Consider the following 19755-nt stretch of genomic DNA (forward strand, 5'->3'; position numbering starts at 1 on the left):
ATTGTGCTGTAATATGCACATATAATTCGCAAAATACAATTTCTTTATTTTTCTCATATGTATAGGAGAGAAATAAAAATATATTAATCAATGAATGAAGCTGAGCCACATATAAAGTGATGACGGTTCGATAAGAGCAGACTCTCGCGATCAATTACGATGTGGAAATCGACTGACAGCTCGTTTCTACGAAGGCTCTCGGAAAGTTACGTCTCTTAAAGACGTCTCTGTGCTCTACTTTTGCGACGCCTCGTCGCAGATGCATTCAGAGATTTGTGCAAGTGCCTATTACGTCTAACATTGCTCATTCGCGCGTAACGTCTTACGATATATCGGAGCTAATGAACAACTAATGAATTCCCGCGGCTCACGCAAAAATCCCCTCGATGCCTTTTCCATCTCGTGCGATTGCAATTTGACAATAGAAGGTATGCGTACTCTCAAGAGAAATTTTCTTAATTCCTATAGAGGATTTTGCATTTCACAGCGATAATTTCTACATCGTAGGCGAAAGAAAAGGATGTAAAGATCAAAAATAGAAGAGAAGTGTATAAGATACAAAAAATAATATATTCGCGAACGGAAGAAGCATTTCGCCGCTCTAGAATTTCCGTTCTGGGGCTGTAAATAAAGTTTAACGGTACGCCATTAAAAGTTGTACGTCTGATACGGCTGAACGCGCGGCTTTCGAGCGGGGGGCACACAACATTTCTCGATATCGAGAAGAAGAAGAAGCCGCGGTAAGTGTGCTAACGTGTACCGTAAATCGTGTATGTACGCATACATGTTTTGTACGAATTCATTACGGAAATGATTAAAGCGTGTTCTCCATCGTGGCACAGAGCCACTACCGAGAGTCGGAGGAGAATCTCGCGCGATGCCGCGGACTAATTATCATCGAGCAATTAACAACCGTTGATTGCCATTACCAACGTGGGTGTACGCCTGCGCGAGCATCGAGCGATTCCTCTACTTGAAATAATTTTGCTCTCTACCGACGTTCGTGGGGACGTGGGTGTATGTGCGTGTATGTGTGTCTCCCAGTTGGTAGTGTTGGAGAGGAAGAGGCGCGAGATGATGATGCCGCTTTAGAGAGATTACGTTTCCTCACTATGATAATTACATTCGTGCGAAACTCATCGAGATAGCGCCGATAGGACGCTAGTACCGTTGATGTAGTTTCCTTTTCTTCAGTAGAATTTATTTGATAACTTTATACCCACACATGTGTAAGATATAATTTATATAATTTATATAAACAAAAATCTGCAAATATGATGGAATATTTAAAAAAAAAACACAAGAGCGGTCAGTAATACATGTAAAATAAATTATAATTAAATTTTTTAAAGTATCTCGTGTATCCATATTTTAAAAATAACGAGAATTATGCATATTACAAATTATAATTAAGTAAAGATAAATTATACGTATTTACATGTCATAACATTTATAGTACAAACAGAAAAAAAAACCGACGAAAAATAATACGAAATAAATATTTAATTCTCTAATTCGATGTCATACGCCATGTGAATTGATGCGATCACCTATCATTGAAAGATTCGGACACGTTGTGGCATTAGATTAGATAGAAATGAGAAATATATACCGATTGATGAACGACGTCGGCGTGGAGTAACCCAACTGAAGACGCGATCTGACGACCCTCTCCTGGACGGTCACCATCCTCGAGCTTCGCGAACTTTGGTGCACTCTGGTGGTTCGTATCACTTGGTAACAGTGGTGCTGGGTCTGGGGCGAGCAGACCGTCACCCTGTCGCTGCGTGGCTCGATCATCGTGTACGCGATCATCACTGTTCATCACGGGAATTCTCACCGTTCCGGGGTATGAGTCGCGCCTTGCTTCGCTGGCGAACTCATCGTCGCGTTCTCCACGCGTTTAACTCGATTCGCAAATAGGTTACCGCAGCATTCTTTGGTTAATTGGCGAGTACCGAAGAAATCACGTTAGAGAGGATACGTTCGATATCCAACGGATCTAAAAATCGATTAAAGCAGGTGACGACACGGTATATTTTCGTCAATTTGTGCCGCGCAAATTGAGGAAAATTTTCTATTTAAATGCGCAATAAATTCTTTTCGCCCATCATTTATCGTCGAACGTAAATTTCCGCGATCAGAAATTTACAAATTTGATTAGCAGACGATCGTTATAAATGAATGCAATATAATTTCTTAATATATAAAATATTTATTAATACATTTTTATTGAATTATATAATCATCTATATAAAAGTTCAAGATAATACATCACATTTCACATTTTGGCAAATATATATCACTTTTATAAATCGATCTTTATTAATGTAATAATTCTCGAAATTTAAATTTGATTTCCAAGCTTAGAGACGAAGCTTAAATTTCACCTGAATTTAGCTTCAAAGTTGGACGTTAAGTAATTGGGTTAACTATTACTGAGCTACTCTCCGCTGCGATCAATAGTGTCGTATTTTCACTCGTCCGTCTTTTCCGGTTGATTCATGGGCAATCGTTAAAACTTTCTAACGATATTTAATTAATATGCGTAACCACATGTGTATCACAGTGCGATATCTATACGAGATATACTTATTGTTATTAATGATTTCTCTTCAATGAAAGTATCATTATATTTATGCTTTTATGCGGCGCCTAAATGCATTAGATATACAGATATGCATAATAATTCTTTAGAAGACATTACAACGTTTGTTAATTGAAGTTTTGTTCATTAAAGTTTTTTATCTATATATCTATTTTTATATTTTTTTATAATATTACAAACCTAACATTTAGAGAAAAGATATGAAGATATTCGAAATATGGGATGCATAATATATCGTTTCTTACGCGCTTGGTATTGTTATGGCAACAGAAATGATGAACAATCGCGAGCCATCGATTATCATAATTACTGTATTGTTTGGTATTTGTGAAATTCGGTGAGGAACAAAACTTGCAAAATCGAATGAAATAAAACTTCCGAAATTAACGTGCGCAATTAGTTTATTCGTCGGCAACGAATACCGTTTGGTTTGTCTCTCGGTGCTTCGTATCGGGGACGCACGTACGAAAAAGTCAAAGACGGCGAATAATAATGAGCACACAGAAATCCTTCGTGCGCGAATGAGACCGCGTTCGCGAAACATCCTTAAGGTTGCATGTGTCATATTTCGAAGGTAATAAAAAAATTATGGCAAAGTTGCAGATTGTTCTATATGAAAAAATAAAGCAAAAATTTGATGATTCACAACATGAATTAAAACTCAGTTCAATAAGAAGTTTATATGGTTTTATGAAAAGGAAGCGTGACAATGTGTTACGTATAGCAAAGAAAAAACAATAATAAATCTCACTTCATATATTATTTTTTTTTATAAATAACTGAAGTTTGATTAGAATGTGAAATTGTGCATATATATCTTTGCTATCAAAATATAATTTTTAATATTTATGTTATTATCAGTATATATCAATATTATTTATTTAATATTTAGGATATATTAATGATATATTTATGTATTTTTTTCAAGTTATATACAAGGCATATTCGTATCGAATTTTTTAAAAATTATATCTTTCATCAAGAGTACTATGAAAATAAGAAATGATGAAGTAAATAAATAAATATATATATATATATAATAAAAAAAATCTAATTATATGTACATAAATTTTAAGTGACTTTTACCAGACTGCACAGCCAATACAACCTTAATGATGTGACACATATAGAAATATTCTTCGCAATGCAGTTCCGCTCAATTAGCACGATTCCACTTTTTGCTTTTTCTTCGTGATAAAAATTTTTCATTTCATCCTAAAGTCGTCAAAAAAAATAAACGAAATTGATTTAATTGATTTAAGGAGAAGCAGGAAAAGAAAACACGCGAGACTTTTTAAATACTCTTATCAAATATTAATTCGAGAAAGCAGAGTTAAAGTGAAGCTCGTTGAAAGCTCGCGCTTATCGAATTAACAATAATCGGCGTTTCATGAGAAAGATCGATGACACGATGACCGCACACTTTTCGCGTTTATCGCGATTTAATTTCACGGCAGAGACACGCTAAGTTACGACGAACAATGGCTTTTATATATATACATGGAGCACGTTTCCCGATTGCGCAAAGAGGAAAAAAAAGAACAATAAAAATACCTCTGATGGGACGGCGCACGCGTTGATTCACGATCATCAACTACGCCCGTTCTGCTTTGCCGTTAGCTTCGATACCATAATGGAACTGTCAAAGTCGAATGAAAGGTGGGGCGGCGGCCTCCCACCGGCAGCGCATACACATTGTTACGCTCGTCTCGATTCTGCTAACGCTCGGAAATACAGGTCAATTCACGCTAACTATGGCGTGGTGCATTAGTCCAGATAGGTATAACACGTTTCCGAATCTACGTTAAAACTCTTATGGCGCGGGATGAGGTCGTTGCACCCGCCAGGGGAGATTCACTTTAATGCGCGGCGAAAAAGGGACCCGATTGACTTAAGGCGCACAATATGCATTTCTAATCGCGATTATTATGCTTATATCGGTTGTCCCACAAGTTTAATTCTTCGCGTCTAAGTCCCGTGGGAAAGAAATTTCGATAGATTTACATAAAAGCCTGAGCGAGGTACAAAAGCGCTTTGATACTAAAAGATATATTTAAAGAACACATCAAAGGAAAAATTGAGAAAAATTGTTTCGCAGATGTGAACCTTTGTGCCGTCTAGTTAAAAAGTGCTCGAGACAAAATAATTCAGATAATAAAAAGAAAGATAAAAGAAGAGTAAAAGAAAAATGTGCCGTGACGAGAAGAAATGAGGGATGCGACATACTCGTATGTCCGCATTTCTCGCGCAATTTTTATAGGAAGAGACGCTGATACATTTATGTGTTTGATATAGATGGATTCGTTCCCCTCTTTAAATCGCATCGCTGAACTGTAAATAAAAAAATAATAGCGCGTACACAGATACGTCTGCTTGTACTTTCACAATTTATGGTAATGTCGCACGATGTGGATTTTGCGATGCAATACATGACGACAGTTTCAACGAGTGCGTTCCAGTTTTTTAATTTTCACACCATCTGGGCGAACTTGTGCGGGTTGTTGTTTCTCTCTTTCTCTTTCTATCTCTGAGCCTGTTGAAAAATACGCGCGCGAAATACACTCACGTAACATGAGAAATAAAAATATCCACGGTTGTCTCTCTTTTTAAAAATTGTTTATCCAAAAATCCATTTAAAATTGTGTTGAAAAAAAATTCGAGATCTATTTATCTATATATTATATTCGACAATCTCTGTTTTCAATTATATCAAGTAGTCTCGTTTAATTATTTTTTTCAAATATTACTCTCTCAATCAATCGAGAAAGGACACATGCCAATTTTTCACAAATATATTTTGAAACATTATTTGAAAAAATATCTCATTTATTTCCGAAAATTATTTAATAATATGTCAAACATTTTTTGCAAGAATGATTGTATCAAAATTATATAAGACGCATTGTAAAGATATATTTTCACTTCAGTCGTCAATATTCTTGAAAACACATGGACAGAAGCAATTCGATAAAAACGCTAATGTTGCCAACTATTCTATTTCTTTTCCACGATCTTTTTTTTAAACACTTTAATTTTCGCGATTTGCCGATGAGTTTTCTTTACGCACGAATAAAAAGAGGCGCGAAAAAATTAATCGAGCACTATTTTCGCTTTTCGAATTCGATCTAACCTTGCATGTCTTCTTTTCCTGTCGCGGCAAAACAGATGATGTACACAAGGAACAAACACCTCGAGATGCTCGATTCGCCCGTGGCAAAAGTAAAAGTTAACGATCGGGAGAAAGCTTCGGTCGAGCGTACACCTTCTGCCGGCTAGATGCGGGCAACTGTGAGAGACTGGTCTAGGTGAATCCTAGTGGCAAAGGTTAAGAGTGATTTCTGCTGGAAGCATCCGCGAGCGAGTTGAGCAGAAAGAGGTACATATATATCTGCGCGAAAGCGACTCCGCGAGATGAGACTGAAAAGAATTCGCGATTTTTTTTCAAGGATCCAAAAGTAGCACTCGAACGGGTCACCAGGTTCGGTTTCACGAACCGGGCCATTTTCTCAATTTCAACAAGCTTGTAACGGACGTAGTCTATGCGTAATAACGGCGTTCATAGGTTTACTTCGGCGAAACGTCACACTCTAATAATAAGTTCACGTCGGCATACTATCGAGTAATAAGTTGTGCGCACGCGAGCCACGAAAACCACGATATTATTCTTGTTTTTCCATTCCTGTATTATCTACTTTTCTCGTTCCCTAATAACACGGAATCCCGGAGACCGATGTGGGTATGTAATAAATATAGCGGGAGAACCGATACTGTATCTGAAAGCTATGAATGTGGATTTTCAATCGATGAAATTTGCACAATATAGGCGAACAAAAGAGTTTTATCCGGTTGTATATGAATATTCTTCGCGTTTAGCATTTTCTAAGATTATTTTATTCAAATGTGTTATCTAAATTTCAAATTTTATGACGTAGCAAAAAAAGTATATATACGCTGTCTTATTATTTATTCATATTTAAATAATGAAATAAGAGATTCTCCTAAGAGAATAAGGAGAAATAAAAATAAATTCTTTCCAAAAAAGAACGTGAAATGAATTTTAAATCAACAATGAAATTTAAAACGTCAAGCGTGCAAAAATCAATTGCAAAATTTTGTAGTCTATATTAAATCTTTCATTCGATAGCGTTGCTATGCAAACTATTTTTATATCCCGCTATAAGTATCAAGTATTTTTATTCCCCTCCGAGATTGAATAAATCTCATTCCACGTGTCAATCAACGAGCGAGATATTTCTCTCTCGAAATTTTCAAACACCCTTGTCGAGAAAGCTCCAGCGATGCCTTTCCACGAATATGCAGTCGGCAAATATTTTATTTTATTTTCCTGCACGCGCGCGAGTTCTCGGTTGACTAAACGCGAGCGAAAATGTCCGGCTCCGGATAACGGTCCGTAAAATGCAGCGTAGGAAATACATGGTCGCGCGCATTTTATTCGACGTACACATCATCGGGAGGAGAGATAAATTTATCCTCGAAATCCGTGCGGATCGGATACTTTCGGGAAAACGCATCAAGACGTTCGAGTGAATAATAAAATAGATAGTGAACGGGCTATCCATTTCCTAGAGAAAACTTTTCCTCGCCCAAGAGAAGAGCGCTGAAAATGGTACTTTCCCGAGTTGCTACAGATATAAAAGTATCTTTGCGCAATTTTCGCCGAGAATCATTGGAACGGTATAACGTCGCAAAAACGCCCTGCTAAAGATACAAAATTAATAAATAAATACAGATACAACATTCGTTAATTTTGAGATCTTTTCCTCGGTATATTTCATTATTTTTTTATGCACTTGTAGTAAAATATTTTATTGTCATTTTTTTAATTTTATTCATCCAGTGCGCAAACTGTCAATTTTATCTGGCTACACTTTCTACGTGTAAAATGACAAAACACGCATATTTATATTTGAGAGAAAAAAACCAAGTGCGTAAAAAGCGCGACTTATGGTCGAAAGTAGAGAGGAGATTCCGTAACTCACGTTTCCTGATCGCGAGAGGTGTTTCTTGCATTTTTCAAGCACAGTCGGCGAAGTCATTCGAAAGCGCGCCGGGTTCGATTATCCCGATATCATTGTATCCGAGTCTCTCACGCGAAAAAGGCGCGGGGCGAGGAGGAGGGCGCACTCCCACACACGCCGACAAACGTGTGCGGTACTCTCCTCTTGGGCAACTGGATATCCGCGAATGATATTAACGGTACCGATAATGCTATTCGTCCTGCGTGGCCGTGCTCCACGTGCTCGATGCGTGTGCACAAGCTGCTGTTAACACAGTTATCGCCATTCGCGTACCAAGTTTCTCGCTAGGTGATACGACGCCGAACGTGTTCGGAGCTTTAAACCGATATCATTTCGAGCGTGTGTCGTATCTCGGTATTACGGGTCAACCCGCTACACTGGATACGACTCCGGTCACGTCGGAGCGAAGGAAGGTCAGCCCGCGTCACGGATGCATAATTCTCCATTTAATCGAAGGGACACCTCGGTCGATTGAACAGACACATCCCAATAGGGCTTGAGAGAAAAATATATAAAAAAAATGATGGAGATATATTATATTTTGCAAAGCAACGAAAACATTGTCAATTTATAATTTTACGTAATTCTTCTTTCTTATATATCCGATGAAACAGCTGCGTTCGTCGTCGCAAGTCATCGTGTGGTTCTTTCCAATGACTATTAATAGAATAAAGAAAACTGGGCGGTCTCTTGAGAGACAAAAAAATACTGCGTTTTCACGTAAGTCATACATAGACGGTGTTCAAAAATAAGCAAATCTACTCAGTAGTAATCTCGAGTAAAGTTTGAACTACTCGAATTCTATTGACTGTTTTTCTATGCATACGCAAAATTTTTTAGATATATATTTTTTCTTTTATTTTTATTTTAATTATATATTTTTTTTTATTTTTGCATAACAATATTCACATATAAAAATTCGTCCATATCTCACTTATGCTACAAATTAACATTAAATTGAAATTCTCAAAGAGATAATAATCGAAGCGAATATTATCATGTATAAATTATTTCTTTGATTTTAATATTATATCTCTCCTTATGCAATATTATTCAGTATAATCATTACATGATTCATCTAGTAATGCGAAAATATTATTTTTCCAATGCAAAGTCTAATGTGCATGTATGCATTACTCTCTCGCGATTGATTTAGGTGGGAAATCGTAGCGGAAGATTCCGTACAAGTGCGTTACGCATTCGGGAAGGCAAACGCAGACATGGGTACATGTCGCCCAAATTGCTTTCGAGCGCGCGATGTCGGCGACAGGCGCCGCTTCGTGACGCAGACGGCGTGAATTTAATACGTATCATTATCGTAGCAGTTATTATATATTGACGGACCGTATAATATACACGTGACCGCCGCGATGGAGATTCCACTTTGTCGACACGACTTTGTCCGCGCCGCTTTCATTTCGCCCGTCGCCAGCGGATTTTCAATATTTTTAAAAGCTCGCCGACGAAAATCGACACGAGAATCTTCGCATTTTGCAAGAATATAAACCGGAAATGGAGAGGGGGTTCCCCTAAAAGATTTATTTAAATCGACGATGACACTTCTTTATCTCTCCTCATCGAGAAATATAAGAGGTCATGATAATGATAAATATTCATGTATATCGATATAGTGAGCAAGTTTTTTTCTAGATTGTTTTCACTCTACGGATTTTGTTTATCGATTCAATCGAGAAAGCACTTTCTCTATTAGCTGCTCAATTGCGTTCCGCAGATTTTTATTTATGGTTTATTATCATTCAACTGATCACTTGGATCTCTCTGATAATTAATGCAATTTTTTCCGCACGCGCGATTTAATACTCTTGCTGTTTTAATTTAAGATAAAAATATTTAATTCATTTCTGATAAATAAATACTTTAAATTAAATTTCCTTAAGAAAATTCTTCCTCTATGTTTTCCTTAGTATTATACTATTCTTAGATCATTATTAATTCTCGATATTAGAATCTTCGCCAGAGATTGTAAGATTTCTAATGCACACATGTTGAAAATATCAGGTTTAAAGATTAACTTTCTAAATATTTCCTATTCTTTCTCCGTTTATTCTATTCTCATAATTTTAATATTTTTATTCGTGACTCACTCTATTATACCTCATTCAAATGACCAGAATGCTTGAAATTAAGCTAGCAAAGTATCCTTTATTTCTCATTTATGCCGTTCTCACGGCCTTATAGTATCCTTATCTAGTGTTCTTAATCGAATCGTTTTACACGAAACTCTTTCCTCTTTTTCATCGTCGCGCACTGACAGCGTGCGATTTTCAGAATGCAGTCGAGTGTAAATATCGTCGTGAAAGCCGACTGAGACAGCGGTCTCTCTGGCTGCCCCACCGTCGCGATTTTCCGTTGTACGTAATAATGTGAGAGAGAGCACGCAAGGATGCATTTAATAAATAGCTTCGATCATTCTGATCTTTACCTCATCGATTCCGTGACCCTCTTTTCGCACACGAGAGACCGCGTTTAGGCGAATTGGCGTGAAAAAATCGCGTGGCAAGGTGTACCCAATTTTTTCCTCGCCGCGATATATGTACCTGCTCGTATCTGCCTACAATTTTGCGCGACACTTGGTATAAAGGCCGACCGCAGTCGTAAACGACGTCGTCAATTTTGCTAAGCGCGATGATTCAGCGCGCTTTTTAAGGTCTATCGATACAGCGACTACCGATAAGGCGGCACACGTCCCCTTCGTTTATTTCACTGACATCATATCCCGTAAGTGAGTTCCGCCTGATTAGCCATAAAGATAGCAACAGCATCGTCGTGGCGCGAAAAATTCGCGCTCCGAAAATTCATCCCGGAGTTATTCTACTTCACGCACGCACACGTCGATTCGCGTGAAAAATCGGCGCATTATCATCCCGCGTCCTTGGCACTGTCGCGTTATCGCGTGACTATCACTATCATCGAGGAGGAAAGAGCCTTGAGATGGAACGCACTTGGTACGCGCACCTTTTCGGGCGACCGATTCGACGGGATCGCAGATGCACCAGGTTACCGCGGATACTCCTGGACCGCGAGCGACATCGAGAAACGGTGAAACGCGGCGAGAAAGAGACGTATAAGGCACGCGCTCGCTCTGTCGCGATCCTTGGCGGTTTCAGCTTGACTGAGCGTGCCAGTCGACGGCGAGCTGGATGTTCGCGTCGAAACACCGTCGTCGAGCGGCTGACTTTTACCCCACCTCGCGCACTGACCGATAGATAGATAGACACGTGACGACGTGACGTTACGACTTCGCTTCTCATAGAATCGCGACTAGATCTTCAACGCCAATTACATGCCACACACACGTGTTTCCGTTTAACCACCGAATAACTTTATGGAAGACCCGAATCATGCTTGAAAGCGCGTAGCTAAACAAACGATTTAATTCTATTTAATTGATTTTTTTTAAATTAATTTGTTATTCTTTTTTTTGTAACGATTAATAATTTATTCAATATGTTTTTTATCTTTTTTAATCTCTATTTGATGTGTGCATATTTATAGATATTTTTAAATTTATTTTTAGAGACAAAATTTTTTTAAATTTTCTATTTGAATTATTGTAACAATATTTTCATGTGTTTTTAATATGTTTTTTGACAAACGATATCCCGAAAGATAACGTTTATTCGGCGAGGATAAAATCTGGCGCCAAATGAACCGACCTTCGGCTTGAAAATAGGATGTAAATGTCTGTAGATTCGTCCACCGGGATTAGATCATAGAATCCACAATTAGCGATTCGAATTTTTATTTACATCAAAAATACTTTTTTCTAGAAAAAAATTAAAAAGATAATTTTAAAATATATATTTCTCATTAATCGACTTACAAAGTTGTTGACAAATTTCTCTTTCTCTTCAATTTTGATTCGATTCATATTGATGTTACTCGACAACTGTCGAATTACATATCTTACGTAGTCGTCGCTAGATTTTACTCCTGTCTCTCAACGCGATTCGATATTTTAACTTGCAAAACACGCGGCATGACGTTTTCCATTTGCTTTCTCGCCAAGATGGTCAGCCAAGGAACTTTCACTCATTGTTAGCTGGCGTTGTTACGCTTCGATTCGCGATCGTGTCTCGATGCTAGTTATGATTTTGGCTATTGTCATCGATCGACTCAAGCTACGTAACGAGAAAAATACTTATTATAGATACAAAGTATACGTGGAAGAAATAACATAAATCCTTTCCAATTATGCAACAAATGGAAATTCCCGCGACAGGCAAACGGAAATTATAAATAGTCTCGCGCGACCGGAATTCGCTATTTTATCACTTTACTCGATCCAGATAAATATCGAGATTTCGCCGAAGCACTTGAACAAAGCGTTATTCATTTTCCCATAATTGTGTCTCGTCGTAGGCGTTATAGAGATGTTATTAAATGAAATATCGATAACGACTTCGTTTATGCAAACCGCAGAATTTTCGCCTGTTAACAAATATCGGGATACATTGAAAACATTTTTCGATTTTATAATTTTACGTAATAATAATGTGTAACATAAAAGTTAAATGATGGCTAAGTTTTACGCGAAAGTAATATAAAACTGAATAATATTAATCGACTTTCCGTGACAGCGGAAATAAAATGCATACGTTCAAATGTTGACGTTATAAAAATAGTTTCTTTTCATCGTATATTAAATTCCTATTTATGCGAATAATTTATCATTTAATCGCTAGAAATCTTTTATTTATTATAATTTTTATAATTATTATATCTATATCATGAGTTATAAGAATTGTTTTGATCGCGTTATGATGTAATTTCTATTTATCTCTTCATGATAATTGTTTTTGCTATCATTATTTTCTATTTCAATAATTTTTATTATTTACAGTATTTTTCATAATTATTGAATCGAGCGTGTAATAAAAATTTTATTACGATATGATATAATCCCGGGTACTTTTCATTACCCGACGATGGTTACGACTATTACGAAATCAGCAGTGCAATAAAATTTAATGAAATTTCGCCTGAATATATTTTCGACTCGAAGAAATGACATTCATCATTTTCTGCGTGTCGTATCATAAACAGTCCATTCCAACCCGTGTTATCCGTGTTAAAACATTAACGAACAGTAAGTGCGAATGGTTTATGTCACGTTCCGAGATGTATTTCGCGAGACGATTTCGCACGAGACAAAGTTCACATGTGTATCTGAACGTAACGAAAAGAATATAAAAAATCAAAAAGATTATTTCTCGTAGAAACCTGAGAAAATTCAGAATCGAAGAAAGGTGCTTATTTTCAGGATAGATAATTAAATAGATTTATACATACATATATCTCAATATAAATTCAAATTCGGAATTAAAAATTGCCATCTAAAATTATATAAACATTTTTTATGTTTATCAAGCAAGTTTTACCTCAAAAAATATGTTTATGTATGTGGTATTTTCTCAATCTTTTTATTATAATGTAAACTTTTACAGCACACATTATCCTTGTCATTTCAATAAACGAGGATAATCGTTTTCTTTCAAATACATTATTTCCTCGTTATTTTAATAATGAACAATAACAATTGAATAATAACAATTGTTTGTAACAATTTACTTCAAAATTTTTTTTAATCGTAAAGATTATCCGACTTACACCTCTTATATCGAAATTGATCATTTTCGACTCGCTCCCTTCCGTTTTGCGAGTACAAAGTTCTTGACATGGTGTCGCGCGGTTGTCACTTTATATAACGAGTACCGATTAGCTCGTACCAGGCGGAGACGGTTTGTCATTGCACAAGAGAGAAAGAGAAAGAGAAAAAAGAGAGAGAGAGAGAGAGAGAGAGAGAGAGAGAGAGAGAGACAAACGATATCGTGGATATTCCGGAAAACGGAGAAACAAAGATGAAGCATATATAGGCAGACCGGTGTGCAAGAGAAGAAGGAACGAGGGAGGTCAGACGAAGGTGAGGAGGGAACGAAAGAGATCGCGTTCGACTTTCGCTTTAGACCGGAGTGTGTCTTCAACCTGACGAGGGGAGCACGCTCGATTCGCAGCGGCGCGACCAACAGGATACACACAGCCGTGTCTGAATTGCACTTATGCTCGGGTAACCCGCGCTCGAGAGGCTAATACAAACACCGTGGAACGGTAACGAGTGGAGTGAATGTACACCAGCGCGACGTGGCGCATCCATTACTGCGAAGAAGCACGAAGAGGAAGAATGCCACAGGATAAAATTCTCTTTGAGGACTTTCTTGGTGCTTTTATTACATTTCTTCTTATTTACATTTTAAGGAGAAATTTTTTTTATGTTAATTATAATATATATCAAATATAGATCCTATATAATTATAATATATATCAAATATAGATATAGATCCTCGGTGTTTTCATTACATTTCTTCTTATTTAGATTTATAAGGAGAAATTATATATATATTAATTATAATATATATCAAATATAGATCCTATATTATTTCCTTCAAATTAACTGTAAAAGCTATCCATAAAATGCACCTTTTTCCTTTTTAATTAAACCTAAATTGCCCTTTTGGATCTAGATACATTCGCATTTAAATTTCCTCAAATTATTCCCTCTCATTTTAATTCCCTTCTCATTGAAATTCTTACTTTAATTTGAACGGGAACGTCGATATGTCTCGTTGATACGTCGAGGATGTCGCGAGGTTCAGGGACCGATATAAATACTGACACAACAATGTGTTAGGTGGGATTAATTGTATCCGCGGCGTGGATTAAATTTACAGCAAACAAGTAATTGCTATTAATCGAGATGCGTCGAGAGATAAGGAGGTAATTTCTCGAGTTTAATGATCGTAAATTTGCAGGTTGCATCCGAGCTTGCCGAGCAACCCGAAATCAGTATTTAGGACTATGGCGCGCGCGAGGAAACTACTCTCACCGAAGTAATCTCTCCCTCGCACCTCACCGCCCTCATCTCGCGCATCATGAACTCGAAATAGTGGCTTTTAATACGATCATTTAACCGGTCCGTCGATTCATCAGCAAAGTTTTCATCTTTGATCTCACGATCGCGATGAACATAAATATCACGCGTTTCGACTCCACATTTTAATCTGGCGCAAATAACGATCCATACGATTTAAATCTCCATTATTTGAACTTTGGATTTTTTCAAGCAAATCTTTTATCGCTAATATGAAATTAATTGTTCACAGAGATATATCGTCTTATTATCGTTGTGCATTTCAAGGATATAAGACAATAAAAATACTCGAAACTTGAATGCTCAGCGTCTAGCTAGGGAATAAAAGAATTAATCACATTGTGATTCGAGCATAAAAGAAACAGTTATGTGATTCATGCGTTATTGGTTTGTGTATACAATATTGTTTAATACATCATCCACGCTGCTATTCGCAGCGTGTGTAAATATTGCATGAAAATAAGACGACCATTAATCAAAGAACGAGAACGATTTGATATTCATTGCTATAGCTTCGTAATACAATCAATTTCTATTGCGGTGTGTGCGATCGGATAGATGTAGGAAGTTCAAGTACTGGTATAGATGGATGGAAATCGAGGTCGACTAAGTACTGCTAAAGACTATACAAGGCAAGAATAATACAATATCATTCGTCTAACCGATCAGTTCGTTCACAACAGTGGAAAAGTTTCTCGGTAGAACAGATTCGAAATTGGAAATTTATATGATTATAAAGCCTACCGCTCTCGATAGGGCATCTAACGAATCTCACGGTTCGAACGGTGAAAGCGTACGATAACGCATAATTTTCCATCTTTTTTGCGTATTAATTTCATTCGCGGTTCAACCGACCACACATCCGGAATATTAGACGCGATGTAGAAGCTTGTAAGATTTTTCTTGTCGAACAAAATCGAACGAAACGTCGTCTACTTTCTTACGACTTGTAAAAGTATATTATCAGAGTTATAAATAAACAGGAAGAGGGGGAAGAGGTTTCACAAATTTTATTTTTCGTATTTACGAAAATATCACCCGAGTACGTTTTAATAATCGATCCTGGAAGAGACGCGCTCGTTTACGTTCCCATTCTTCCGCCGATGTGAAAATATTCTCAAGCTGGCTGCAAGTCAACGATGCTTTTAGCTCTTTCCAGCCAGCCGCTCGACATTCTCTCTTTTGACATCGAAATAGACCACTCGACCGTGCTTGTACGCGCATCGGTACTCGCGAGAAACAATAATCGATTGAATTATGCATATAGACATAGCATGAGTTCTACTCTTTGAGCAGCGAATTTTTCTCTTCTCTCTACCATCAGAAAATTTTGCAACTTTCTTTATACTTTCCTCAATTAATATATATATATTTATATATATATGTGCATGACGATGAAGAAAATGTACATATATAATTATCGCGTAGATGATGATCGCTCCGCGAAAAGCGATAAGATTATTTTCGAGTACGTTTCGCTATTAAAATGCGGCGCCTTTTTTTCACGCGATCCACTTGACTATGGACTATGAACGTATTCAGATGCGGCATCTGCGATCAGCACATTAACGAATGGATTATGCATGTCTATCTACGCCAAGTGCGCTCAGGGTATCCGGCGCGGTACAGCAGGTGTTCTACTTCAGAGAAATTATAATATGAAGATAGGCATATAAAAAAATATTCTTTTATACATATATATTTTTTCTTATCTTTATATATGCGCACATATGTATACGTAACACGCGAAAAAGTTGTAAGATCCCGCGATTACTTCTGCGAGCCATTGTTCTCTCCGTCGTGGATTACCAAGCGATATCGCTATCGCTTTTTCAGGAAGAGGACTGTGTGTCTCACTTTCTGCTCCATTATGCACTTCCTACCGACACATCGGCGCGGTTACGCGAACGAAGAGAGCGATTCCCATGGCGTTTAATATCTCTCTTGTTATTGCGCGCGGAAATTCTTTAAATATGCATAATGTCGTTTATATATGAGATGCGCCAAGTAAAGCACCGTACGCCCGAATAGAATTATGCGGCGTAAAGTTAAAAGGACGTGGCGTTTAATATCGAGATAACTTCTTTTTATGGCGATAGATAATCTTTCGCGTATATGTGTGTGTGTGCATTTAGCCGAGAGAAAATTTTAAAATTAAATTTCGACACACAAATTTATGGATCTTTTTCAAATAATTTTATTAAAATGTAATGTTGTAATAATAATTTTGTAATAATAAATTTGTAGTAATTTTATTAAAATTTAATTTTGAAATAATTTGGAGAGATCCCTTATAAAAAATTAATTCATTCACTAATAATTAACTAATATATATTTATCCGATGTAGAAACTTGTCGATAATAATGCATTGATGATAATGCACTTGATGATAATGCATTTGATATCTGTTCGCGATATTTCTAACAGCGAATATTCGGTATGCCATCGATTCGGTTAGACATTTTTTGATTCGATCGACAGAATGTTTGTTCTCTGATGCCTCTTCAACGTCACGGCTGTTCACGGCTGTGACGTTTGTGCAATTACCAGACGTTGATTTTTCGAAATTGCAAGATTCCTTCTCCTCAAGCGCCTCGTTCCATTTGCCTTCTTCGCTCGCTACATTAAACTATACAATAATTATACGGCATATTACGGTGCACATTGCATTCGAGGAGCAGGATAGGAGAAACGACCTTGCCTATGATAGTTATGGACTGACCTAGTCCGGGCGTACCATTCACTGCGATGCGATTACTTAGTCGTGGCTGGAGGCGCGTCTTATGTTGCCGATCGCGGCTTCGAGGATCTCCTAAGAATCGTTCGACGACGCAGTTTTGCGTCGTCATAGATACTATATCGGGTATTTGCCGCTTGTTTTGCCGATGCGATTTTCCCTCAAAACGAAAAGCGTCGCTCACAGTTTTCGAGTAATTACCGTTGCCGACACACCGTGTCTAATTCTCGGTAATTAAAATGACAATTGCACGCTTACGCGGGAACGAAGACAAAGTGTCAACAGCACGCACTATGCTAACTTCTAATTATACATCGCGCTCTCTGAGTAAACCAGCTCTTCCTGCCATAAACTAATTCGCGCAAATTTATGACGTGCAATAAAATACCTTCGATACGTCATCCTTGAAAACTATCCTGCGAATGTATTTGAATATGTTTTAAATAATGTCTTCTACTTACATCGATTTAAATTGATAGAATTTAATACCATATTCACAATACGAGTACGTATATAAATGTATTATATATAGATATTATATTATATATTTAATATATTAATATATTATATATTTAAATATATACATTTATATAGTTTTAAATGTTGCGAGACTTTTTTGTGCTTGCAAAAAAAATTTCCATACGATCGCTTAATTAATTTTACTTTCACTTCACATTTCACATTCACTTGCGCATGTCTACGTATATATATGTGAACGCTAAAAAATATAAAAGAGTCTATACCTGTAATGAGCCCTCCTACAACACACGTTTAAGAAACAACACATTGCGTCCAACATTAATGATCGAAAAGTGTCAAATGTCCGCGAGAATTATACAGTATAATGATCACGATACTTGTGAACGATAGCAACAATGGCAATCTTGCGAACCATTATCTTATCTCTCGTGAATTGTTATGCTTATGATAGGATTATATACGTAAAAAGAAGACATGCCATGGAAATGATGGAATCGATTTTTCGCTGATCATTTATATGGATTCAATCGATATTAAAACATTAAATTGATAGAAAAATGTCATACTTAAATATAGATAGAATGACAGAAATATAATTAATATCTTATCATTGACGTAACATCGCGTAATCTTAATCTTTCTTTACACAGATTTATGTGATAATAAAGGTAGAAATAAGATTAATCAACTAAACTATGAGTGTGAAACTTATTTACATATATTTATCTTCTTTCATGTTATATAATTATAATATTAATGTATACCTATATTTTATACATTTATTTTTTTAATATATAAATTTTAATATGTCCAAAAGTCGAAATTAATGTATACAGTAAATTTATATATCGCTTGATGTTTCATGACACAATCGACTGCGATAAGCATGTTTTGCGTGTACATGTGACCAGTCAATTATACGCCCACTAGATTTCCTATTTTTCCTACTATGACGTAATCTGAACTGTTATCGAGCAAGGATTCCACGAAAATAAAACAACAAATTTTTACCCCTCTGTCACCGATCTGTTATCGACCATGCTACGGCAATAATCAAGAACAATAATCTACATGTATTACACGTATCATGCGTATCGTACCGTGACGATTCTGTAACGTATGACGACCACATGGGGGTGTACGCATATATATATAAATAAAGCCGATAAAGCCCTTTGACACCGATCGATATGAGGAAAAAAGTGGCGCGAAAAACTTTCCATAAAACCCTTGGACTCGGTTCTTCAATTCGCGCGCAAAAAAAAAAATAAAAAGAAAATAAAAGACATTATCAACGATATAACGCAACGAGTACCAGCGGCAATAAATTTTCTCGCCATGACGTGTACGTTTCATTTCGCAGGCTTGAGCGAAAGACGGTGAATATTTTCCACGTTTCATTGTAGCCAGTCATTCGCATCTGCTTTTATATTTTCGAGAATTCCTCTCCCAGTCCCAAATTTAAAATTTCAGCGATCCGTGTGTCGCTCGTGAAATAGATATCTACGTCAGGGAGATTTTGCGTGTCGTGCAAACATAATAAACGACACGCGCGAGTCATCGTCGTTATCCGTGCGTGAGTCATTTCGATCGAAATTAGCAGAACGTGTGCACGGAATCGCACGCGAGACCGACGCGTTCCTATTAAAGAGGGCTATTATTGCCGCCACCGCCGCCAGAAGTAAATGCTGAATGATTCAGAAGGGTGCGGAAACATCGAAGGGGTCGTGCGTGGGGTCGACGAAACAAACAGCAAAAAATCAATAGCACAGTAACCGAAACAATGTCTGCTGCGAGTAGATGCATTAATTCCTATTGCATTAATTCTCGAATTTCCATTAAATTTCGTTGATGGATCTTAATTCCATGAGATCCTCTTTTCCAGATCTACGAGAGATCTTTGATGCGAAAATAGATTGTCGAAATGTCACGGTCATTAAG

At 37.0% G+C, this 19755-nt stretch overlaps 1 protein-coding gene across 6 annotated transcripts in view; it reads right to left on the bottom strand.

Annotated features, from left to right (window-relative positions):
- LOC105255946 (IQ motif and SEC7 domain-containing protein 1) overlaps positions 1-19755 on the bottom strand; it is a 41329-nt gene that overhangs the window by 8739 nt on the left and 12835 nt on the right. Inside the window, exons 1-2 of one of the 6 annotated variants that reach the window (XM_025407092.1) lie at positions 10624-10852; positions 1613-2002 (exon numbers count right to left, since the gene is read on the bottom strand). The exons of 2 other annotated variants lie outside the window; for them this stretch is intronic. In XM_025407092.1, the coding sequence (XP_025262877.1) occupies positions 1613-1815 (203 nt within the window). In that variant the 5' untranslated portion in view covers positions 1816-2002; positions 10624-10852. Of the gene's footprint in view, positions 1-1612; positions 2003-4162; positions 4643-10090; positions 10853-19755 lie in introns of those variants that run through there. 3 more of the 6 variants (XM_011265513.3, XM_011265512.3, XM_011265515.3) reach the window with 3 other exon arrangements.

This window comes from Camponotus floridanus, unplaced genomic scaffold (genome assembly GCF_003227725.1).
Source record: "Camponotus floridanus strain SB8 unplaced genomic scaffold, Cflo_v7.5 scaffold16, whole genome shotgun sequence".
NCBI lineage: Eukaryota > Metazoa > Arthropoda > Insecta > Hymenoptera > Formicidae > Camponotus > Camponotus floridanus.